Source organism: Drosophila takahashii, chromosome 2R, assembly GCF_030179915.1.
Source record: "Drosophila takahashii strain IR98-3 E-12201 chromosome 2R, DtakHiC1v2, whole genome shotgun sequence".
Lineage (NCBI taxonomy): Eukaryota > Metazoa > Arthropoda > Insecta > Diptera > Drosophilidae > Drosophila > Drosophila takahashii.
In genome coordinates this window covers 16,662,449-16,689,258 of record NC_091679.1, presented here as the reverse complement: position 1 = coordinate 16,689,258, position 26,810 = coordinate 16,662,449, and the positions used below count along the sequence as shown (strand labels likewise).

The window sequence follows — 26,810 nt, the reverse complement described above, 5'->3', positions numbered from 1 at the left end:
ATGGTGGCAGACCTGGACACCGACCCATGTCACATTTTGTCGGCCTGTGTAATCAGATAAATATACAAACTTTTTGTAGGGTATGGTGACGAATTTTTTTTACTCAAGTATTTGAATTGTGATCGTTGATTTTATGTAAAAAAAACTCGAATTTTACCATATAACATTGAATGCCCCAGTTTGATGGTTCTTTTGTATTTGTATACAAACAACGAATCGTTCGTCATCCTACCCTACAACTTTTGAAAGTGCAAAATTAGAATGGTTCACGCCAAACGCTGTAGGACTTAGCTCCGTTGGAATTTAAAATCGTACTTTTACAGAAATATGCCCAGTAGATGTAAGCAACATTCTGCTTATACACTTTAAAAAATATTGCTTTTTGAAAAAGTTGCATTCAAAGAAAAAATCGTTCGTCACCTTAAAAATTGCGTTTTTTTTTAATGCGAAATCTTTGTTAGCTTTGAAGGGACGTATGTTTTGAAAAAAAAATCTGATGGTTGTGGGGTTACATATTTAAAAAGAGGGATCAATTACACCAGTTTACAAAATAAAATCGACCTCACCCTAATCGGAGGCAACCTTAATTTTCCGGAAAAGTACTCTGAGAAAAAAAAGCAGTCTAAAATTAAGTGAAATATTCTTAAATTAAGAACGTTTGGTCATGGGAATGAGTCAAGTCCGATAGTTCTTATATTAAGACAGAATGTTCTTAAATGCAGAACACTTATTGTAGACCAAAAAGTCTAAAATCAAGAAAAATTGATCTTCATCTAAGAACACATTTTATTAATTTAAGATGTCAATGGTATAGAATTAAGACTGAAAATTCTGAACCCAAGAGTATGGTAAACAAGGAAGCGATCTATTTTTAGGATTAAAAATACTTTATTTAAGAATATAAATTCATTTATTTATTTCATAACCTTATAATTAATGGATTTTCTGCTGTTGATACTTTGGTCCTCTTCGATTTTGACAGGCTCATTTTGTTTGAGTGGAGGCTCAACAGAGTTTTGGTTGGCTTCATACTTAAAAGAAATAAGAGTTAAAATGTATGCCAATTGTTTTTTTTTGTAAATTAAGATACTTACAAAAGTTTTTCTCCACTCAAACAGTTTTTTCCTGAAAATTAAACGAGGACCCAGTGGTGGAATTGCTTCCTTAATATCATCCCTGTCCATGTATTTTAAACAATCAAATGTTATATTTGCATCTAAGGAATAAAAACAAGAGAGAACGCTATAGTCGGGTGCCCCGACTATCATATACCCGTTACTCAGCTAAAGGGAGTGCGAAGGAGTTTGGGATGAAAACTTTGATCCGCCGTAACTTTTTAACGAATGGTCCGATTAAAAAAATGTCTTCTACATTTCGATAGGTATTGATAAACACAATAAAACTGCAGTTTTACTTTTCCGAAATATTGAAATTTTTCAAATCGTATATAAGAGATTGTGGAGGGCGTGGCACCCTTTAGAAACAACCTTGCGCTGCGTAGGAACTTCTAAAAACTGCATGCAAAATATCAATCTTCTAGCTTTTATAGTTTTCGAGATCTCAGCGTTCATACGGACAGACATACAGACAGACAGACAGACGGACGGACAGACGGACATGGCTAGATCGACTCGGCTAGTGATCCTGATCAAGAATATATATACGTTATAGGGTCGGAAATGCTTCCTTCTAGCGGTTACATACTTTTGCACGAATACATTATACCCTTTTACTCTACGGAAACGGGTATAATTAGCTTAACTTTTATCAGCGGAGCAACAAAGGGAGAAGAAGAAAAAAATGTGAGCGTACATATGTACATATGTAAATACTAATACACACACTGTCGCAACTGGAGTGTTTTCCTTTCTTCACATTCTTTTCATTTATTTTGTTCATATTACCCATGGGCTATGCAGTTTTTTCGGCCGCTGCGCTGATAGCTTTTCGACGCTGTTAAGCAGAGAAACGTGGACGTCGAAACGCTGACAGCGCAGCGGCAGAAAAACTGCTTAGCCCATGGGTCGGGAGTGCTGCTTCTGCTGGCCACCACTGGTTTTTATGTTTTTCTTACCAATTAAGTATTGCATTAAATGTTCCATACCGAGTTCTTTCATTAAATTAGATAGCTTAACTTTGTCTGAGTCCTCGGGTATACGCCGGACTTAAGTACATAACCTCAAAAGTTGAGCACGGTACCGGGTCAGCTATATTCTTTTGATCCTTCACCTCCTCAATGTTTTCTTCAGGCTCCGAATCCGAAAGGATTATACGCTTTCTTTTAGCTTTAGCCGGCATTTTAACACGCACTTTTTTTTAAACCATTTTTTCGATTTCACAACCAGTAATGCACGCGAACAATTGGGAATGGTTCAGTGTGACCATTCCGTTAAATCATCGATATCTATTAAGACATAGATGTTAAAAATATAACTAGTTTAAGGCAAATAAAAAAAGGGGGACATTTCCTTATTAATATTGTATTAGCATTTGTTTATTGGTGTACACTTTTTATTAAAGCGCGTTACTAGTAAATTGCGATAATAGGATCCGATATTCGATAATTTTATCGAAACTTTTCTGTTTTGTTTTGATAATCGTACACACATTTACAACAAAAACATTAAAGAAGGAAACAATAAGCAAATAAGCAATGGAAAATCATATATTAAAATTAAGCGTATTTAAGTAAATTAACATTTTAAGATTTGTAATGTATTATGACTGTATCAACCTTTTTAAATCTTAAAAACTCAAATATAATAGAATCGTATTTTAAAAAACATGATTTTTTGTCTAAATAAATGGGGCCTGTTTGACATTTATTACAGTTGATTTTACCAAGTTTTTTTTTGCGTGCCCTTAAAAATCGGTCTTTAATTTTATAATCTTTAGAGATGAGAACTGCACTTCTGTCTTCTTCAGGTTTTAAAATCAGAATAATTTTATTATGGCATTTTGGTCCAATTGGAACCTCAGCCCGGAAATATAAATGTGTATTACAATTATATATGTGTGTGTATATATGTTTAAGTGCTAACAAAGTAGTTTTTCTGTATATTTGCTCGAGCGGGAGTACATCCTGCCTGTTGCTGACATTGCAGCTCTATCTAGTGCAGCGGTCGGCGCACACATATAATAACATTTTCTTTAATATTTGTATGAGTAAATTGCACTGGGCAGATCATCAGAGTGTGTGTGCAGACCGCTGTTCTACAGTATACGTGAGCGAGCAGCGGCTGGGCAGAACAAAACCCTATGCTGCCGACCGCTGATCTAGGGCGATGAACGGCTAGCTGCCGGTCATCATCCATTTACGAGATAGCACGGAAAAATTTAGGCGGCGGTACGGATACGGTAACTGCGGAAAAATTAATTAAGTGCTCCAACCGGAAGTCGGTTGGGGCTCATCTTCTTGGATTTCGAAGATTTCCACAAACAAAACTTAAAACCCCGTTCCAGGGTTGAATATGCTTTCTTTATTTGGAATCCCTCAGGAAGTGTCCAGATCAATAGAATTGAGAGGTTGCAGAAAAAGTTTTTGCATTGCAATCCTTGCATTTTACATCACCGGCTCCGTCCTATGCTAGCCACTGTTCCCTGCTTCACACTTGTTCCTTAAAGGATGCAATTGCAGGACGAATTTTTCCTAATGATCTGCTAGTAGGTAATATTAATTATTCTTGCCTGTTGGGATGCATTCATTTAAATGTTTCTGCCAAGAATATTCGTACCATGTTTCCATTCCTGGACCGTACTTTCAAGAAAAATTATACCCACTATGAGCCATTACTAAGGGCTCTTAGAATGTTTAATTCCCTGCCTTCAAGCATTAGATTCATGAAGGATATTAATTAATTAGGATATATTAATAAATTAATTTTAAAAATATATTTAAGTTAAATTAGTGTAGCCAGATAAGGATTTATAGTATAGTATTCTTCATCAAGAGCACCAACCGAGAGAATCTAGCCATGTCAGTGCGTCAGTATAAACGCTGAGATCTCGGAAATTATAAAAGCATTTAGCAGGCGATTAATCGCTATTGTAACCCAAAACTCACAGTCCAAGGTCACAGTGATGCTAACTATTTAAAAAACTTTATGTTTTAGGGCTACTATGATCGTTTGAAATCAGAAATGCTTTGCCCCACTAGCCTCCAAGGAAAAGAGGATGTGCTGTTTGGGAACCTGCATGAGCTCTATACCTTTCATAATGACGTTTTTCTTAAGGATCTTGAAAACTGTATTTCGACCGCTGAGCTCGTCGCACTATGCTTTGTTCAAAGGGTAAGTTGATAAAACAATGAAAAGCTTGTTTTTACCATTATCTTTTATAGCGTGATACATTTTATCAACTGTACTCTTTCTATTGTCAAAACATTTCTCGCTCAGAGCGCTTGCGAGAAACTCTGTCGGATACACATTTGTTTCTTCAAGAGTGTCAGAAACGATTGGGTCATAAGCTTCCACTGGCGGCATACTTGCTTAAGCCAGTTCAGAGAATTACAAAATACCAGCTTCTTTTGAAAGATTTGCTGCGCTTCAGCGACAATGGTATCTGCACAAAAGAACTTCAAAACGCACTTGATTCTATGTTAATTGTTTTGAAGTGTGTTAACGATTCTATGCATCAAGTATCAATAACAGGGTTTCCGGTAGGTAGCTTTTTTTCCATTTAATAATAAAATAGAAAATGTGATTTTTTCAGAGTGACTTAGCGCAACAAGGTGACCTTATGATGCAAGACTCATTCCAGGTGTGGACTGAGTCTAAAAAGGATATTCGTTTACGAATCAAGTCGCGTCAGCGACATATTTTCCTTTATCAAAAATCTATGCTGTTCTGTAAGCAAACTTTTAAAGCGAGCAACAACAAAAGTTCCTATGAATTTAAGAACTCTGTTAGGGTAAGTAATTTAAATTTTGTAGTTTAATTTTACATTTAAAAATTTTTAAGTTATAGAACAGAGCTTGTAAAGAATTGTTTTAATCGTGCTTCTCAGTAAAAACAAGAGAGAACGCTATATTCGGGTGGGTGTCCCGACTATCTAATACCCGTCACTCAGCTAAAAGGGTGTGCGATGGAGATGGATGTATAAAATTTCGATTGCGCATAACTTTTTAATGAATGGTCCGATTTAAAATATAAATATTTCGATAAGTATAATTATCCACAACAAAATTGCATTTATACTTTTCGGAAATCTTTAAAGACGTGGGCGCCAGACACATTTTAAAATCTTTAGTGTGCGATTGTGGGCATTAAAGGGAGCGTGGCGCTTGGCTGAAATAAACTTGCGCTGGGTAGAAAGTTTGAAGTTTCCGAGATCTTAGCGTTCATACAGACAGACAGACGGACAGACGGACATGGCTAGATCGACTTGGCTAGTGACCCTGATCAAGAATATATGGGCGGTTTTTTTACAAACCGAACGGATTTGGCGAAAAAAAATTTCACATTTTTGATTTGCCTGAAACTATTTTTACGTGTACTATTCGCAAAATTAGCAAAAAAAAAACGTGAAAAAAATATAGTCCACATGGACAGCATTATAGGTAATGCCTTGGCGCGTTTTTCTGGCCATGTTTCCTAAAATTTTAGGTAATTAGGCCCGTTTTTAGTCCATTTTGTGTGTATGCTTTCAACATAGACGAAGGGGGAGCCAAAATGTCGTAAAATTTCGTTTATTTCTGAATATACAAACCCTGTAGAAAAAATGGGATCTAGTCTGAAAAACAACTTGTTATACAAATAATATAAAGCAACCAGAATTTGTCTGGATGCATTCGGACTACACAGGTTCTAGAAAATTTGTGCTAGTCGAAAAAATGAATAATACAAAACTAGTAAAAAAGCAACTTGTCTCGGACTGGTAACTTTCTAAAAAAAATCTTTACAAGTAGTTAATTGGTAGAACGAATACATGTTAAAGTCCAGTTAAAGGACAACTAGAATTTAACTACACACAAAAAAATTTGCTTGGTAAAATTGACCAACAAAGATAGTTACGTAACTATTAAAATAGTTACGTGTATTTTGTTTTTGCTTTGGGTGTGTGTCTTTGCTAATTGTGAGTATTTTGTTGTTGGGGAATAACTATTTACTTAGTAGAATTGACAGTTTTGCTGGTTGGGGCCTGTTTGACAATTATTACAGTTGATTTTACCAAGTTTTTTTTTGTGTGTAGTGATGCTAATCCAGAATATACATCCTTTATGGGGTCGGAAACGTCTCCTTCACTGCGTTGCAAACTTCTGACTGAAATCATAATACCCTCTGCAAGGTTATAAAAATCACTGTTTTTGAATTATGTCACACTAAAATTCATAAACCTTGTTAGGGCATTACAAAATGTAATGCGTGTATGGCTCAATCAGTTAGTATATCTACAAATCCAAAGGTCCCTGGTTCAACTCCTGGAGAGGGCGACTTGCCTCAAAAAATGTAAGTTTGTTTTAATTCCATTTAATTACACTGGGCAGCATTTTTAATGCTTTTTAAATTTACCTCGATGGGTGCTATATTTTTGGATTCGTTATGAATTCCGAAGTTAAACTGCGTTTTCCAAAAAGTTCCCCGACGCAAGGATTCTTAGCAAAAGGACCTCAAAGTTCGAAAAATTCTGAAATTGGTCCACTTTCTGGAGCTCTCAGAGGCAAACGGATTCATGGATTCATGGACAGACAGACAGACAGACAGACAGACAGACAGACAGACAGACAGACAGACAGACAGACAGACAGACAGACAGACAGACAGACAGACAGACAGACAGACAGACAGACAGACAGACAGACAGACAGACAGACAGACAGACAGACAGACAGACAGACAGACAGACAGACAGACAGACAGACAGACAGACAGACAGACAGACAGACAGACAGACAGACAGACAGACAGACAGACAGACAGACAGACAGACAGACAGACAGACAGACAGACAGACAGACAGACAGACAGACAGACAGACAGACAGACAGACAGACAGACAGACAGACAGACAGACAGACAGACAGACAGACAGACAGACAGACAGACAGACAGACAGACAGACAGACAGACAGACAGACAGACAGACAGACAGACAGACAGACAGACAGACAGACAGACAGACAGACAGACAGACAGACAGACAGACAGACAGACAGACAGACAGACAGACAGACAGACAGACAGACAGACAGACAGACAGACAGACAGACAGACAGACAGACAGACAGACAGACAGACAGACAGACAGACAGACAGACAGACAGACAGACAGACAGACAGACAGACAGACAGACAGACAGACAGACAGACAGACAGACAGACAGACAGACAGACAGACAGACAGACAGACAGACAGACAGACAGACAGACAGACAGACAGACAGACAGACAGACAGACAGACAGACAGACAGACAGACAGACAGACAGACAGACAGACAGACAGACAGACAGACAGACAGACAGACAGACAGACAGACAGACAGACAGACAGACAGACAGACAGACAGACAGACAGACAGACAGACAGACAGACAGACAGACAGACAGACAGACAGACAGACAGACAGACAGACAGACAGACAGACAGACAGACAGACAGACAGACAGACAGACAGACAGACAGACAGACAGACAGACAGACAGACAGACAGACAGACAGACAGACAGACAGACAGACAGACAGACAGACAGACAGACAGACAGACAGACAGACAGACAGACAGACAGACAGACAGACAGACAGACAGACAGACAGACAGACAGACAGACAGACAGACAGACAGACAGACAGACAGACAGACAGACAGACAGACAGACAGACAGACAGACAGACAGACAGACAGACAGACAGACAGACAGACAGACAGACAGACAGACAGACAGACAGACAGACAGACAGACAGACAGACAGACAGACAGACAGACAGACAGACAGACAGACAGACAGACAGACAGACAGACAGACAGACAGACAGACAGACAGACAGACAGACAGACAGACAGACAGACAGACAGACAGACAGACAGACAGACAGACAGACAGACAGACAGACAGACAGACAGACAGACAGACAGACAGACAGACAGACAGACAGACAGACAGACAGACAGACAGACAGACAGACAGACAGACAGACAGACAGACAGACAGACAGACAGACAGACAGACAGACAGACAGACAGACAGACAGACAGACAGACAGACAGACAGACAGACAGACAGACAGACAGACAGACAGACAGACAGACAGACAGACAGACAGACAGACAGACAGACAGACAGACAGACAGACAGACAGACAGACAGACAGACAGACAGACAGACAGACAGACAGACAGACAGACAGACAGACAGACAGACAGACAGACAGACAGACAGACAGACAGACAGACAGACAGACAGACAGACAGACAGACAGACAGACAGACAGACAGACAGACAGACAGACAGACAGACAGACAGACAGACAGACAGACAGAGAGTTGTTCGCTGGACAAAAACATAGCATGATCTCTTCTTCTTCTATCTCTTTACAGCTGCGACTAAAATGCTGCGTGCGGTTCCACGTTTGTAGTGACGCGCTCGGTCCTCTCAACCTTTACCACCTTCCAAACATCTGTCGGAAGCTTTGGGTTGAACCTTGTCAAGAGGCTAAGAATAGCCTCTGGCTCAGAGGGTTCAGACGGCAACCACACCCTCGACCTCGCTCGCGACGGGATATTCACTGCCTCGCAGTCACTCAGCTTGGCCCCGGGGTAGACCTTGCCAACATTGGTGATGGCAGCCTTATAGAGCGCTGCCGATCTCTCGTCTTCACAGGCGATCATCTTGACGTTTCCCTGATACCACACTACATATGTGCAGTCTGGGGGCGGTCCTGGGTTTTCGTCCGCGGCTGGTTGGCTTGGCCTTCTTGCTCGCTGGTTGAGCTACTTCAATTGTCCTCTCTCGCTTGTTGCTGTCGCTTTGTGTCTTAGCGATATCGAAGTCTGGGATTACCGCCTTTGCTCAGGCTATGTCTTCATGCATGTTTTGGTAGTCCTCCTTTGACGTCTGATCCTCCCGTATAGGGTTGGTGGCCAGACGTCTGAGTAAGCGGTATGCCCTCTTGCGTTCCAATGGTCTTGTCTGGTTTGAGCTCCTTAGCCCCGGTGCTTACCACAAGGTCAGCCCTTGCACTTCCCTTAGGTTGGATTGGCTGGTTAGCCTCCCCTACGCTGGTGGGTGGTTTAGGCTGGTCCTTGCTGTTTGTCGAGACTAGTCGGCTATTATTTTATTTTGTCATACCCGTTATATATTTCCTTAACCTAAACTTTAACAGAAGAGTAGTCATGAGGTCATATTACCCACCTTTTGAACGCATCGCACTAGAGAAATTCTCAACGATGCTCTGGTTAAGACAACGGGTTATGATATATAGCATATGGTATTTTTCCAAAAAATATATATTGAATAAAATTCCTTTTTAATAGGGCCAACTATATTTGTGTGCATAAGCCCAGACATTTTAGCCATAATCTTGATGATGAATTTTCGTAAAAATTCATTACAACATCATCACTAGGCCGACAGTGTCGCCGACAGACCGAAACGGTGCCAGAGACGACGCTCTCCCAAATTTTTCTCTCTCAATCTTTCTTTACCTGCGCAGTGTTAGAGACAACTTAGGCATGCGCGATCGTGACAAAGGGAAGAGAACAACAAGTGAGATTAAAATTGCAGATGTTGTTTTTCTCGCTCAGTATTCTTTTTCTATTTCTCAAAGGATTTCTAACTTTGATAAGTTGTTTTCGAGTTCAAACAAAAGAACTATTCATGAAGAATAAATTTTTAGGTAAGTAATAATCAAGGGTATTTTGGGTATCTTGTCTAAATTATTATAGCTTCTCATTTTTCGAATATGTACATATGAGTGATTCTTTGTGAAACGTATCGAGATTTTCTTAATGGCCTTAAAACGATATCTCATTTTTATCACGATATTAAACCAGCGAAGATATGGCGATGCTTTATTTTAGTTTATTTTATTGAATAAACATAGGTCGATTAAAAATAACTAACTTAATTTATTTTATTTATAACTGTAAATTACGTGGGGAAAACATAAATAAAAATACTCCAAAATTATTATTTTTGCCAAGCTGTCAGATAAAAATAACACCCATAATGGTTCCTGTGCAAAGTATGGTCCAAACTTAAAAAAAATAATTTCAAATGTTTGAATTTGGTCGCCAAATTGGCATCACTGATTCTTGAAATGGCAAAGAATTTAACTGTAAATTTACTTTTGCTCTATTTTAAAAAAGCTCATTGTAAAAGTTTTTGTAAATCGGAGATTGAAACTCTTCAAACGTGCAGTCAAGCAACACGAAAAAGTCAGCTCGCCTTGAAAAATTTATAAAAAATATTAAATCAAGGAATATTAAAGTAATTTAAAATGATAATCGTGAAAAAAGGTTTTTATTTTAAAATTAAAGTGTTTCTGTGAATTTATTTGTTGTTGTTTTGTTGTAATATAAATTGTTGTCCAGTGTTTTTGTCATTGTTATAAAAACCAAAATAGCGTATATTTACCTAAAGATAAAGTTGTGATCCGGATCTGTCCCGAAAGTGAATAATATTTTGTAAACAAGATTAGTCTTTTAGAATTATATGTTTACAATTTCAATTGCCCGTTTTTGCCCGTTCCCTTGGTATAATTTTTTCAAGAAACTGATCTCGTGCGCTATTTACCGTTTTTTCATCAATTTCGTGACTTTCATTTTGTGTGTGTTCTTAGCTTTTGTGTATTTGATTTTATCCATTGATGGAGCTTTTTTCGTGCTTTGTTTTTATCTTTCTTTATGTTTATTATTCTATCATAGCACCATTCTTTATTTCTTTATAAATTTCGATTTCTTGATAGGCTGATTCTCTCAGTGTGAGTCAGTGATAGAGTAGCAAACCTAATAAATTTTATTTATATTAAATAACTAAACTTGATTTTTATTAAATAAGTTTAATAATTGCGTTGTTGTTAATAACGCATTAAAAAGTGTTGCATGCTTTAAGGGTAAAAGGTAAAATTTTTCCATTTCACATAAAATTTCAGGCATATACGGCCCTGTTCTAGTTTTCACTTCCGAAAGATTCACACGAAACCGAATTTCTCAGACCTGTTCAAGGACTCACTTCCGAAAGAATTGCAAGGATTTAAATATCCCTCGTTGTTACTCTGTTAACTTCCGAAAAATTCACATGGAAACTTTCTGCCAAGCATTTGACAGGCGCTAGCATGAAATCAAATTCACTTCCGAGTGAAAACTGGAACAGGCCGGATATACTTAGTCAATTGGGCCAATTTTTATCAGTATAATCTAATTATATTATTATTAAGTTACAAAAAAAATTTCAAGTCGATATCTCCACTGGAAGTATTTTTGGCCACCATCTCCATACAACACCAACCACTGTGTAATGGAATAAAACAATAAAAAACAAAGCAGTCTTTCCTTGTTCCTTGTTCTGATCGCTACGAAAACTTTGCGACTAGCTGAGACATATATTCGTCCCACCTAATTTATTTTGTGTGACCGCCCGAGACTCACGAAAATGCAAGATATCCGATTGGAACATATCGGCTGCGCTCCTGGTGGATGATTCACCTCAGTACCTGTTCCTTTTAAATTGTAGCCGCCTTTCCCTTTTTCTCATAAATCCATTACTATAAATTTCAATTATTTATTGAACATCCTATTTTTTTAGAATGCACTAAATAATATATTTTAAAAATTAAGTAGCAAGAAGTTATTGGTAGGGATTTCTTTGTTGTACTAAACTAAATTTTTCTTATTTACTTCACCTAAATGGGAACGGTCGATCTCCTGGAAATCATAAAGAACAATAGTGTTCGTCTACTTAACTAAAAGTATAACAAGCATTTCGGCTGTAAACTAGTATATTCTAATATTATATAATATTATAAAAATATATATTTTCCAAACTCAGATCCTATTGGTCAGGGGGAGCCTACAGAGCCTCCGGAGAGGATGCGGAGATGCGTAAAAAAATCTGCATGCGCGAAACGGCAGCTCACCAACGCAATTGAACACCCTATATATGTTTAAAGCGCATATTGTACATAATAAAAGAAAAAAAATAAAAATTTGAATTACCCGCCAGGCTACATATTGCAGCCCTGAGCAGCGGTTTGCCGCGGCTGCGTTGGTTTATTTGTATACCCTTGCAGAGGGTATTATAATTTTAGTCAGATGTTTGCAACGCAGTGAAGGAGACGATCCGACCACATAATGTATATATATTCTTGATCAGCATCAATAGCCGAGTCGATCTAGCCATGTCCGTCTGTCCGTCTGTCCGTTTCTATGCGAACTAGTCCCTCAGTTTTAAAGCTATCGCGATGAAATTTCACCAAAAGTATTCCTTCTATTGCAGGTAGTGCATATGTCGGAACGAGCCGGAACGGACCACTATATCTTATGGCTCCCATATTGTAACTTTGTAGAGAGTAGGCGTTTTGATTTTTGACAATGTAAAAACAACATTTTAAATAGGCATACCTGCAAGGGTATATAAACTTCGGCTGGCCGAAGTTACCTTCCTTTCTTGTTATTTCTAAGTTGGCAAGAATTTTAAAAGCGAACCAAAATGCCGAAAGGCTAGGACGCAGAGGAGACCCTTACAAACGGTTTTACATGGACTACCATGGAGATTTAACTCATTGGCCAGGTCCTTTCACAAGAATGCGGCCGCCCTGAGTAAATCTTTTGGCAATGTCGATATTATCGCGAAGGAATCGGAAGAATATGGAGTCTTAAAATTTTTACCAGAAATAAGTTTAATTTTTAACTACAATACTAAGTACCTTTAAATAAATAATTCGTTGACAAAACATTTCAATAACTAACTCCGAAATTTAGACAAATTTGGTATTTTAAAGTTCTAGCTAATTGGTAACACTGCCATGCAGGCGGATTTTTTAGCTACTTTTTTCGAGAGTTTTTATAAAAAGCATATTTTTAAATATAACCCTAAACAGGTATAAAAATCGTAGTATGCAGGTAGTTAATAAAATTCATTAGAGTTGCCTTAAATAAAGTTATATTTTTGGGAAACATTTGTAAGTTGGGTAATTTTATCAAAACGTCCTGCAAAATACGGGGGATTTAGAAACCGTCAAAAATGACGTCTGTGACACCGAGATTTGCTATTCGGGGGAAATTCGGTTGGAATGGATTTCTGTGACACCCCCGCATATGTTTTTCCTGTGGCTGCTCTGACATGATCATTCCATGACAGGGTTTTGTTGAACAATATGCCCAGGTTATTTGCTTTCTCAACAAAGTCCAATTCTCGATCCTCTATTCTAAGCTTTTGAAAATCATTTGTGTTTATATTTTTCTTGTAGATGACCAAGCACTTTGATTTCTTAGGATTTAAGCTCAAGCCATTCTTTGTAGCCCAGTTATCAACGTTAAACCAAAAAATATTAGACAAATTGATACATTCATTAACTAAACTCAACGGTCGACTAACATATAATTGAACATCATCCGCATACATATGTACGTTACACATAGACAATTCATTAGACAGATCATTAATATACATTGAAATCAATAATGGCCCTAATACCGATCCCTGAGGAACACCACGATAGGTTGTTTCAAAATTTGATGTATTTTCTTTTATAACAACAGCTTGCTTTCTATTTGGGATATAGGATGACATTAGTTTTACTAATGTGTCAGAAAATTTAAAAAATTTCTTCAGCTTTAGCATTCATATCTTGTGGTTCACTGTATCAAATGCCTTACTAAAGTCCAGCAATGTTAAAAAAGATATTTTGCTTTCAGCATTTTCCCTTCGTATTTCCTCAACAATCTTGATAATGGCAGTCGTGCAGCTTCTCTGTTTTCGAAAACCTGACTGATTATTATTTAACACATTATTTGAAGTGAGGAATCGATTTATTTGCCCGGCAATTAATTTTACGAATATCTTTGAGCAATATGACAAAATGGAGATAGGCCTATATTAGTTATTGCCCTTGGGTATAGGCATAATTTTTGCTAATTTCCAAGTCTCTGGAAAGGTTGATGTTGTTATCGCCGTATTGAACAAATGTGTCAAGTGGCTAATAATTTTTGGAAGTAATAATTTTACAAAGTTCGGGTTTACCTCATCAAGTCCTATAGCTTTTGATTTAATTTGTAGTATAGCTTCTAAGACATCACATTGATTCACACAAACAAACGTGCAACAAATCAAAATCTCGATTTTGTCCTAGAAGGTTGTAACCCACACGAATCGACAGATAATTGATCCCTCTTTTTAAATATTTAGCCTCATAACGATCACATATATTTTCAAAAGATACGCCTCTTTAAAGTTGACAAATTTTTCGCTTTAAAAAAACGCAGTTTTTAGTCAAATTAGACCACTTCTAGGTGGAATATCTTAAAAACTAAGTATTATACGGGCTTAATGTTTAGTTTCCCTAATTGGTGTGTTCAATAAGTTCAAATTAAATAATAAGTAGAAATTAAAAAAAAATGTATCATAATATATTTTTAATACTTTCCTAAAACTTTTTTTGAACATTCTTCTTGATTTTTGGAAAGTTCCAGCTGCGTCTGATTTCGATTTCAGCTGTTTGATGGAAAAGAAGTTAAAAAGTCATGGTCCCAGATGTTGTATTTCGGTGCATCCCTGGTGAAGTACAGACTTTTTTCAGGAAATCCGTTACTCTTTTGTTATTTTTTAAGAAATTTAAGTTTTATTTTATTTTCTTAAATGTGTGGACTAAAAATTTATTTGATTTTAACGAAAAACAAGAAAGGAAGTTAACTTCGGCCAGCTGAAGTTTATAAACCCTTGCAGGTATGCCTACTTAAAATGTTGTTTTTACATTGTCAAAAATCAAAACGCCTACTTTCTACAAAGTTACAATAGTTTTTGTATTATTTTTTGATTATTCCTATGGAAGCCATAAGATATAGTGGTCCGATCCGGCTAGTTCCGACATATGTACTACCTGCAATAGAAAGAAGACTTTTGGGAAAGTTCGCATAGAAACGGACAGACGGACAGACTGACAGACGGACAGACCGACATGGCTAGATGGACTCGGCTATTGATGCTGATCAAGAATATATATACTTTATGTGGTCGGAAATGTCTCCTTCACTGCGTTGCAAACATCTGACTGAAATTATAATACCCTCTGCAAGGGTATAAAAACAAATATTTTTTTTAGTTTTTTTTCAAAATTTGTTTAAAAAAATAACATTTTTTTCATTTTTAAAAAGTAGAACATTAAGAAATAAATAAAACAAAAATTAAAATTTTTTTTTTTCGGAAAAAAAGGTTTTTTTATAAATTTGGACTTTGCCGATTTGTAAGTACGCCTCTGCCACGCCCACTTCATGTTTCAAACATTCAACAAGGTAGATCAATTACCCAGGTACACAGTCAAAAATTTCCATGAACCATTTCTAGTTTTCCATGATAATTGGGTACTCCTGAGTAAAAGTCCTATACAAACTTATGTCCTATCACCTACAGGTTCCGCGGTATAGATAAGAATACAAAAATCCGATGTTTGCCGACAGTTCGAATTATTTGGCCGATATAAGTTGACTTACCTTAAATATTTTCGCTGAAATCTACTCTCACTACATCACGGCATTCCTAAAATATAGTCCCCATTGTGAACCATTGCCCATGTCTTTGGAATTCGACGCCAAAGTTGAAAATCCCAAAATTGTAGAGATTTTTCTGATGGAAAAAGAATTCTGAGGATTAAATCTTGAATGGAACTAATTTTAACTATTCATTGTATCTATGTTCATTGTATGCTTTAATTTCGGCTTAAAGCGTTTTCATGAGGACATTTTATTGGATTTATTAAACGAATAAAACCGCTTTTTTGATTTTATTATCTACTCCTAAATGTTGTCAAATTTTGAATAAGTCATGGCAACCTCTAGAACTAAGAAATTAAAAACGTTAGAGAAACACACATGTTTACTCGCATTCTATAGGATGCCTTGACTTATTTAAGATTTGACAGCATTTAGGAGTAGATAATAAAAAAAAAAACGGTTTTATTCGTTTAATAATCCAATAAATCCAGGGCGAGGTGGTCTGTTATGACGTCAAATCGGTATCCTCATCAGCACCTCATTTTCCTGATTGCCCACGCATCACAAGGCACTCCTTCTCCGTAGCAGAGTAGTTTTCTTCTGCTGCTAGCAATCTCCTGCTGGCATGGGCGATGACTCGTTCAATTCCATCGGCTTTAAGGCCGAAGTCGCTTGCGTCGGTTTGTAGCTGAAATTTGAGGTTGAAGTCCGGGCAGGCCAGTACTGGTGCCTCGGTGAGCTTCAAAAAGGGAACACCAGAAGCCACAGTCTCTAAAGTTGCGAAAAAAGAAAGAAAGACCAAATTTGCACAATGCAATATGTTCAGGGGAGAATTCCGACCGCCCGAGTGTACATAAGTGAAGAAGCGTTGGTTTTTAATTTGGTAATAATTATTTATTAATCGCGGCTCTGCGCGGTGATCTACTGTTGACGGCGAACTTTATTCGAGTGACCGAGTGTAACATAACAGCTCGAAGTTCGCTCCTCTGATGTTATTCTTACATTCTGTTATATGCTTATGTTAATACATGGGACATTGGAACTAATTTCAACACCTCTCCTCAATATTACCATGTTTATATTTCTCGGTACAATATTTACATAATATTCATAAGTTTAACAAATTTCTCATGTTTTAGTTTTGACAAATTCTTAGTTAACAAATCAGCTATCATATCGTTGGTTGATACATATTTCAATTTTACATCGCCTTGCTGGATAACTTCCCTAACAAAATGATACCTAATATCAATATGCTTCGAACGTGCATGATAAACTGGATTTTTCGCCAAATTCTGTGCGCTGAGATTGCCTCCGTAGATAATTGTGGGTGTATCCTCTCGTCCACAACCGATCTCGATGATTAAACGCCTCAAATGTAGCGCCTCTTTTACTGCTGATGACAGCGCCATGTATTCAGCCTCCGTGCTGCTCAAGGCAACACTGTCTTGCTTCTCCGACTTCCATGAAATGGGTCCTCCTGCCATAAGGAAAATAAATCCAGTATACGACCGTCGGTGGCTGACGTCGCCGGCCCAGTCGGCATCCACGTAGCCCACTAGTGGCAAGTCACCTGCGCAATAGCTTAACTTGTTGGTGGCCGTTCCTGCCAAGTACCGCATAACATGCTTAATGGCAAGGACATGTTCGCCATGCGGGTCCTTATTTCGTTGCGCTAACTTCACCACGGAATGGTAGATATCTGGCCTTGAGATTAATGCAAGCCACATTAATTCTCCTGTCGCTGACTGATATGCAGTTGGATCCTGAACAATACAATGTTCGTCGTTGCATACCACTTGAAATCCTGCGTCTAAAGGTGTTTTCGTGTGCCTGCACTGCTCCAGACCATGTCGCTGCAGCATATCCTTGATGTACAACGTCTGGTTCATCGTTATACTGCCCAACTCGCCTTCACGTTCAATCTGCATGCCCAAAAACATATTCAGCTGGCCTTTGTCCACGCATTCAAATTTCGAAGCTATCATCGATTTGATCTGCATTAGGTCCGCTTTGTTCTGACACGCTACAAGAAGATCATCGACATAAATTAGTACAAGACACAAGTTACCGTTTATGTCCTGCTTATACAAGCACGCTTCATATTGACAGGGCACGAATCCGATCTCTCGAAGTGCTGCATCCAATGTAGTGTTCCACTCTCGGCCTGCCTGTTTCAGTCCATATATCGCCTTTTTGAGCCTTAGCACCTTGCCCTTGCACGCTTCGTCCTCGAAACTCTTTGGCTGCATCATGTAAACACATTCGCTCAAATCACTATTGAGATATGCTGTGCACACATCCATCTGGTGTAGGTACATCTTTAGCTCCACTGACAGCGCCAAAACTAGGCGGATTGTCTTATATCGGCACACTGGTGAGAAAGTTTCTCCATAATTAACTCCGAATTTTTGTAAGCAACCCTTAGCTACCAAACGGGACTTGTATCGCTCGGGATTCCCTTCGCTGTCTCTCTTTATGGTAAAAACCCATCGGCATCCTATCGCCTTCTGTCCCTTGGGCAACTCGCTAAGGGTCCATGTATTGTTTGCGACGAGCGAGTCATACTCCGACTTCATGGCTGCCTTCCAAAAAGAAGCTTGCTGGCTACTTAGCGCTTCAGTACAGCTTTGCGGAAGTGGAATTTCAGCTTTGGTCATTGCGTTGAGCACGTTAAATTCCTTCCTTGGTCGCCCTGACTTGCCGGTCCGAATAATTCTAGGCCTCCCTGGCCCAATTCTGACTGCCTCTTTTTCAGGGTGCACTGGCTCCTCATCCTGCTGGTCACGATCTGCGGGTCCTTCGGATTCGTCCTGCTGCTCATCTGCATCGCGCTGCAACTCTACTTTGAGTACATCTGTTGGTTCACTCGACGACGCTTGTGCTGCTGGGAATTCAAAAATCTTAGGCTCATCTTGTTGTATCTCATTAAAAAGTACGTCGCGCTTCACAACGACCTGCTGTGTCACCGGATCGTACAACCTGTACCCTTTTCACTCCAGTGAATATCCGACGAACCGATACTCCTTGCCTTTTGCCTTGAATTTACCGCGGTGACATTTGTTTAGTCCTACCGCTGACGATCCAAAAATACGCAAATGGCTCACATTGGGTTTTTTGCCACTCCAAGCCTCGTAGGGAGTAATTCCAACAAGAGCTGCTGTGGGTGATCGATTTCTGATGTAACTAGCTGTCATCACCGCCTCTGCCCATAGACTCTCTGGCATTCCTGAATGTATGAGCAAACTCCTGGCCATTTCCACAAGCGTTCTGTTGGCTCGCTCTGCCACGCCGTTTTGCTGCGGACTATATGGCACAGTCAACTGCCGTATAATGCCATTTTCTTGGAACAAATTGTCAAAACGTTTATTAACAAACTCACGCCCATTATCACTGCGTACTGCTTTTATCTTGTGTCCAAGCTGACTCTCTGCCATGTTTTTGAACGCAAGAAATTTGTCGTATACTTCGTCTTTGGATTTTATGAAATAAACAAACACACGGCGGGTCATATCGTCAATAAATGTGACAAAATATGATGCTCCTCCAATAGACCTTTTTTCCATTGGCCCACACACATCTGTATGGATCAGCTCCAGCTGATGTTTGGCTCTGTTCTCGGACACTGGATACGGCTGTGTGTGTATCTTGCTCTTCATACATGACAGGCACTGGCTTTTTTCTGCAAAATTTACACCATTAATTCCTTGAACCATTGAATGTCTTACCAAATCGTTTAAACTCGCATAGTTTAAATGTCCATATCGGTTATGCCATAGACTCGCACTAGCCTGCATAGCGCCGAAACAAGTATTTCTTTTGCTCTCAAAAACAAACAATTTGTTTTTCCTGTGCGCTTTCAAAACTTCTTCTCCGTCTTGGTGTACAATCGCACAGTCTTTGCGAAAAGTAACCGTACAACCACGGGAAACTGCACAATTGATGGACATGAAATTTCCTTTCATTGTTGGTACGTGCAAAACATTCTTCAGTGTCAAATTGCAATAATCTGTTTTCACTGTCACGTCACCTTTTCCAACTGCTCTCATTACGTTGTTATCGGCCAAAATAATATCCTCCACTCGCGGCACATAATTAACAAAAAGACTTCGAACGCAACACATATGAGCTGTAGCCCCGCTGTCAAGACACCAGCTAGAAACTTCTAACTCTTGTACGTCACTTGCAGGTACTACTGTATACGATCTGTTCTTGCACTATTGTGTCTCCTTTGCCAATTCGTTCTTGCCTTGCTTTTTACACTCATTCTTATAGTGACCTCGCCGTCCGCAATTATAGCACTCCACGTTAGATTTGTCTTTTCTCTTATTCCTTGTGTTCTCCGGCTGCGACTTTGCATGAAAAGCTAACTGTTCATATTCTGCTCTTTCTTTGACTTCGCTGTTCCTTCTCTCTCCTTCTGCAAGAAGTTTAACCTTCAAAACATCCAACAAGGGCAAATTATCCCGCGTTTCCATGGCTATGACGAAATTCTCGAACTCTTTGCTTAAACTCGACAATAATATTATTGCTGTTAGTTCGTCACCTAACTTAATATCAACTTCACTAAGTTTGTCCACTGTCGAGCAGAACGCATTTATGTGCGTTATTATATCGTCACCTTCTGCCATACGCATCCCAAGTAACTTTTTGTATAGAGAGACTTTACGCACTGGCCCGCTTGGCTGGTGAACATCTTTAAGTTTTTGCCAAGCGCTGCTGGCCGTTGCACAGCTTTTAAGGTAACCCAACTGAGTTTGCTTCACGCTCAACGTAATCATTGCTAAAGCCTTTTGATCGAGTCCGTCCCATGTTCCGTCATCTCCATCTGGCCGCTGTCCCTGGATCACCTTCCAGACCTCTGCATGGACCAGCACACTGCGCATTTGGATTATCCAGGTGTCATAATTTCCCGTGTCCAGTTTATCAATCTGATACATGGCGCTCATGATGACCGAATAAAAATGTACTCCACGTAACTCTCGTTATCCCGCGGCGTACATATACCGAAACTACCTTTTTTTAATGTACTTCACGCAGCAAAACTATGCTCTGGGCCCATAACCTGTTCAGGGGAGAATTCCGACCGCCCGAGTGTACATTAAGTAAAGAAGCGTTGGTTTTTAATTTGGTAATAATTATTTATTAATCGCGGCTCTGCGCGGTGATCTACTGTTGACGGCTAACTTTACTCGAGTGACCGAGTGTAACATAACAGCTCGAAGTTCGCTCCTCTGATGTTTTTCTTACATTCTGTTATATGCTTATGTTAATACATGGGACATTGGAACTAATTTCAACACAATATAATGCACCAATTGGGCAATTCAATGGAAAAATATAGCGGTAAAGCAACGAAAGACTGATAGGAACCCGAGAGCTGGCACCAGCTTAATCCAAAGTGGGCCAGTTAGCTAGAGAAGGGGGAAATGGGTACCTAGATGGGAACACTTAGGTACGAAAGTAATAACCCGGAAGCAAAAAGAAAAGCTCAGCTACTGTATAAAAGAACTAAACTCCACGGAGAAGTCAGTCAGATTCTTAGATACGGCCGGCAGTTATACGAGCTGGGACGCTAAAGACAGAATTAATTCTGCCTCGGGACGCGATATAGCAGTCAAAACTGGGGTTCAATGCCACCAAGCGACCAGGACCCGTTGTCCTCTGCTATTGTCCTCGATAAGGAGACGCCTATCGATTAGCAAGGATTTGAATTAATTCGGGACTACTGTCGTGATCCAATACAAACAAGTGAAAATCAAGGTATCAAGAACATGATCCGCCAGTGCAGATAGTCGCGATAATAACTGAACGAGGCAGGGAGTAAACAGTGACGAGTTATTTATCAATTATAATATCTCCTTAAAGACCAAGATCCTTGCTCAAAGTTTCGCGATTAATGGACCAAACAAAACAAAATAAGATCTAAAGTGTCTAAGGCGAAAGTCATCACTGCCAACGTCATCAACAACGTCGAAGTGATAGATCACAAGGACGAAATTGTAAAAGTGTTCAATGTCTTGTGTGTGATCGCAGTGTTAATAATAGTCCTACGAGGACTCAGAATGTAAAAGAAATCCGTACAACGCCGTCGGGATCACGGACATGATTTAGAGACGATCGTAACTGCTGCCTCTAACTGGCCCGAGCGAAACCGGGATTAAGTACGAAACAATAAAGTGAATGAAATTAAATAAACAATCAGCCACAGCAACCAAAATGAAACCAAAAAAAAGAGAAGAAGCAACAGCACTAACAATAAAAAAAACAAGAGAGAACGCTATAGTCGAGTGCCTCGACTATTAGATACCCGTTACTCAGCTAAACAACTTAATAGAAATATGCCTTTTTATATGTTTTTCGCCGCTCGATTTTTACCCAGGGGTCTCTTTCTAGAAGAGGCTTTCTAGAACTTTCAATTCTGCCTAGCACATCTTCCGTCTCTCTCTAGCGCACTCGAATGCACTTGTGAAAAACGTATACGAGCAAAAAAAGACAAAATGCGCGCCCCATTTAAAATAATTTAAAATTTGCATTAACATAATGTGGATTAGAGTGACCACAGAAAAAAAGGCAGATTTTTTCCAATGCCATTTCTTAGATGGCGCTAGTGTATATTGTATTGCGCCATCTACCGCCAGATATTGGTACTACTGGTCATGAAAGGCGGAAATGTAGGCGCTGGCCAGGTTTAAGCGTTTATTGGGTTTGTGGGCGTTAGAGTGGACGTGGCAATTTTTTACTTGGCCAATCGATAGGTATTGACGAAGGGAATACATATCAGTTACTATTATCATAATAGCTTCAAAACTGTGTGCGTTAGAGGGGGCTTGTGGGCGTTAGAGGATGCGTGGCACCTTTTTGAAACAAACTTGCGCTGCGTAGGAGCTTCTAGAATATTCATGTAAAATGCCAATCTTCTAGCTTTTATAGTTTCCGAGATCTCAGCGTTCATACGGACAGACAGACAGACAGAGCTAGCAGTATACGATAAAGATGAATTAAGAGCTGCAGAGCTCGTCGAATTAAGAGCGGGTGTGTGAAAAGCGGAAAGCTCTCCCAAACGTTCAATGCAGCGAATTTCCGAATTTCCATCTCCGATGCTTCTCACGTGTACAAAAAACAGCAGATAGCAATTTCGCCTTCTTCATTCTCATTGCTTCTTTAAAGATAACAAAGCTTTCTTTGGAGAGTTGCTCGTTTACATAAACTGCGCCACTGGAGTTAAATCCAAGCAGCTGTAGACTTAGTTGTTGTTTTGTCTGCCTTTGGTATGCGCCAGCTGTTAGGAGAACTTAAATTTTGTCATTTATGGACTCTAATTTGACAATTACAACCGGGTCGACACTTGTATACTGTGACTTTCGCGCTCGGACTCTTGCTTGTTGGCCGAGATCAATTTGCCCTGCTCCTCAAAACACTGGTTGAGGGTGGTTAAAATATCAAGGGACAAGTTAACTGCCGGGGTATCGGATGAACGTGGCCGTTTCATCTCGGCGTTGGTGTTATTGTTTTCGCGTTGACGTTTTGGTACAGAAGCCATCTTTAAAAATTTTTTTAAATTGAGTGATTATTGAGTTATTTTTATTTTTCTTTTTTGAGTGTTTTGAGTGTTTATGTTTTGTTTCCTTCGCAATTTTGTTTCTTAGGCGCGTATTACTTTGAGCGTCGATTTTTAGTTTTGTTTATAATCATTAAAATCGAAGCACTTTGTTAACGGAGTGTTCTTAAGCAGAACGCTAAAAGCTTCCGCAACACTTTATGTAGTTTTCTGAATTTAAATTTTTGTTTATTAAGTGTAAATCCGTGTCTTTTCCGGAGCCCGTGCACAAGTGCGTCTATTTATGGCGGCCAAGAAAGTTAAGTAAGTTTGTAGATTTTTTTCCGTAATAACGTGAAAAGTAACAAGTGCCTTTCAATTTGGTTAGCAGTAGGCGCCAAACATAGGAAAATTATAGTTTTAAGGCGTTAATGGGGCTAAAAAAAAATCCCCCCACAATATTAAGGCTACGCTACTGTTATCTTTAAAAAACCTACTGTGTGAAATCACGACAAACTCGTTACGTAAGAGTGACTTAAAAATTCTTTAAATTCCATCCTTCGAAATACAATAGTGATATTTATCTCAAAAATTCGGAAAAGACTCCTCCAGATGCCTGTCAAATATTTTGGGGCACATATTTTTCCTTGTATTTTTTTAAGCCTGTTCACCGCATCAAGTTGGTTGGGAATAGAGGTGAATAGAATTACTTCAATGGCTCATAGGCTTTGATTGACTTAACTGCAATTATGTAGAGGGGCACCTAAGCAATTTTTTGGCATAGGTTTTATTACAACTGAGCACAGACCCTCGAAGATATCTTAAATCATAAAATTAAATGTTGCTCCTTTTTTCAAACCGCAATTGCACAAATACCACCCGTTAAACTCGAAAACTAAGTATGCAGTTATGCTTATATCCGTCTATACTAACACAATTTAATGGCCATAGGGCTGCACCAAAAAAACTGTCGGCCTGTGTTATAATTGTACTATTAAAGTAATTGGATTACAAAATTTACAACAACACAGTTTAAACAAGAGCTAAACGGAATGCGAACGCTGTACTCGGGTTGGTGTCCCGACTATAATCGTAACTCAGCTAAAGGGAGTGCGAGGGAGATAGATATATATACATATTTTGATTGCGTATAACTTTTTAATGAATGGTCCGATTTGAAAAATGTCTTCTACATTTCGATAGGTATAAATATACACAACAAAATTGCATTGATACTTCGCGGAAATCGTTAAAGATGTGGGCGCAGAACACATTTTAAAATCGTTAGTGGGCGATTGTGGGCGTTAGGGTAGGCGTGGCGCTCGGCTGAAATAAATTTGCGCTGCGTAGGAGGCCCAAGAATATGTGTGGAAAATCTTAACCTTCTAGCTTTTGTAGTTTCCGAGATCTCAGCGTTCATACAGACGGACACGGCTAGATCGACTCGGCTAGTGACCCTGATCAAGAATATATATACTTTATGGGGTCGGAAACGCTTCCTTCTAGATGTTACATACTTTTGCACGAATACAATATACCCTTTTACTCTACGAGTAACGGGTATAAAAAGCAGGGCGGCAACACTACTACTGTTCTAACCGCAGCTCTATACTTTTATGTTTATTAGTCGGGACACCAACCCGAGTACAGCGTCCGCACTCTCTTTAGCTGAGTGACGGGTATTAGATAGTCGGGACACCAACCCGACTGTAGCGTTCTCTCGTGTTTTAAGCCAAAAAGATACACATATCAAACAGTTCACAGTTGGATAACAAGCCATAATAATCAAAACATGTAATCTAAGATACATTTATAAATACCTTTGCTACGATTTTCCATAATAAGAAATAATAAATCAATGTGTTACTCCACAAAATAAGCAGTGAAAGTTTGCAAAGTTTTTTCATAGGAAAGATCGAAAAATTAATGGGAAATTAATTGGTTTTTATTGTATTCTCTTCTTCTCTAGGATATGATTTTTTTAATATTTCCGAATTTGGAATTAAATTTACCAAAAATCGGACGACTATATTATATAACTGCCATAGGGAAGGATAGAAAAAATAATGTCAAAATAATCCGGCCTGTTCCAGTTTTTACTCGGAAGTGAATTTGTTAAAATTATCGGATTTTCCGTTAACAGTACTAAATTTCCCTTATTTGTTAGGGAAATTTTATAATATTTCCCTTTGGTCCCTTTGCAGTTTGGCAAGGCACTCGACAGAATAGTATTATACCCTCTGCTCATTATGGACGCGTCGCGTTTGCATCCATTTACCGTTCAACGCGCCCAAATCCCATACAAAACTTGTTGGCGTGTGATGAGGAGGGGAGGGTGGAAAATTGTCGCGTTACAGGCATGAACATTTTTCTGGACCCAACACTGATAAGAGGCTGATAAGAAGCGGGAAATATTAAAACCATTTATTGTTGATACTTTATTTCGTATAGATTGGTATTTGATATATCACATATGCCAAATGATCTGGCAATATTTCAGTATTTCGAGAATGATCCAAGCGCATAAAGGCCAATAGCAGTTCGTTTATCCAATGGAATGGCTCGGCCAGAAAGGATCGGAAGCGAAATATTGGTCGTTGCAGCGCAGCCACATGGGCTTCCCCGTCGCGTGCGCCATTCGTCCATCAAGGCGACCTCCTGGTCGCATTTGAGCACAGGCGCAAAATCTGCTTTGATCATAGATGGCCATTCCATATTCAAATCACACACGTTGACAGGCGACTGCTGGAAAAGGGCACATCCTTCTTCTTTTTGCGCACAATGTCCTTGTAGGCGTTTCTGCCCCGTCTCAGATTCTGTTCAGTGACGTGCCACCGCTGAAGCTGCAGCTACTGCTATCGCGGGTCGTGTCAAAGAATTATTTAAATGACTGTTCAGATCTATATATATGAACGCCTTCTGCAGCAGAACCTTTTGCTTTCTGCCGTAATAAATGCTATTGCAGAAATGTTTCCACGCTGTTCAAATGCTGTTCTGCGATTACAATTATCAATAGCAAATTATTTAAATCCATTGCTTACTTCAGCTCGCAAATGACAATAGCAGAACAGCTGTTTTTAGACGCGTTGCTAATGGAAACACCTCACGTCCGCCTATCGCGTTGCCAATCGAAAAAACCTAAAAATACCGAAAAAATCGCATAGTGGAAAAATGCCTTTAAAAATCAGCGTGGGAAACATAGTGTTGCAAACTGCTGGAGCATACAGAGATGCCTAAGGGCCGGTTTCTCGAGTCCCTGTCAAAGTCCCTGATAGCTATCTGTTCGAAAAACTTAAATACCAGATAAACTGTTCGTAAAAGCAAATCCGCTTTCTCGACCGCTTTAATTTATCTGAACGAGAAACAATTACAGAGTGCTGTTAACGCACAGAATTGTGCTGTGAAGGGCAAAAAATGGCGTGCTTCGATTATTTCATCAGCTCTTTGGGTATAATTCAAAGGAAAAGTCAGCTGTGATTTCGTTTCTTATTCTTAGTTGGCTTTGGGAAATCAGCTGTCATTCTATCGAGTCGAAAACGCTTAACAGGGGCTCCGAGTCCCTGTCAAAGTTAGCTCTCACATTGTTGCTCGAGAAAGCCAAAATGCCTTAGCAGGGACTTTATCT

The 26,810-nt window shown here is 39.1% G+C and overlaps 1 protein-coding gene and 1 long non-coding RNA gene across 2 annotated transcripts in view; one reads left to right on the top strand and one right to left on the bottom strand.

Moving 5' to 3' along the window:
* Positions 1-26,810, top strand: part of LOC108054920 (guanine nucleotide exchange factor DBS) — a 253,926-nt gene that overhangs the window by 179,888 nt on the left and 47,228 nt on the right. The window contains exons 4-6 of the mRNA XM_070212541.1: positions 4,113-4,289; positions 4,340-4,657; positions 4,711-4,908. Coding sequence (XP_070068642.1) covers positions 4,113-4,289; positions 4,340-4,657; positions 4,711-4,908 — 693 coding nt within the window. The remainder of the gene's footprint in view (positions 1-4,112; positions 4,290-4,339; positions 4,658-4,710; positions 4,909-26,810) is intronic.
* LOC138912809 (uncharacterized) lies at positions 900-2,321 on the bottom strand. The gene is made up of 3 exons (XR_011418367.1): positions 2,075-2,321; positions 1,095-1,216; positions 900-1,031 (listed from the first exon to the last, which is right to left on the bottom strand). It is a non-coding gene; the product is annotated as an uncharacterized lncRNA (long non-coding RNA).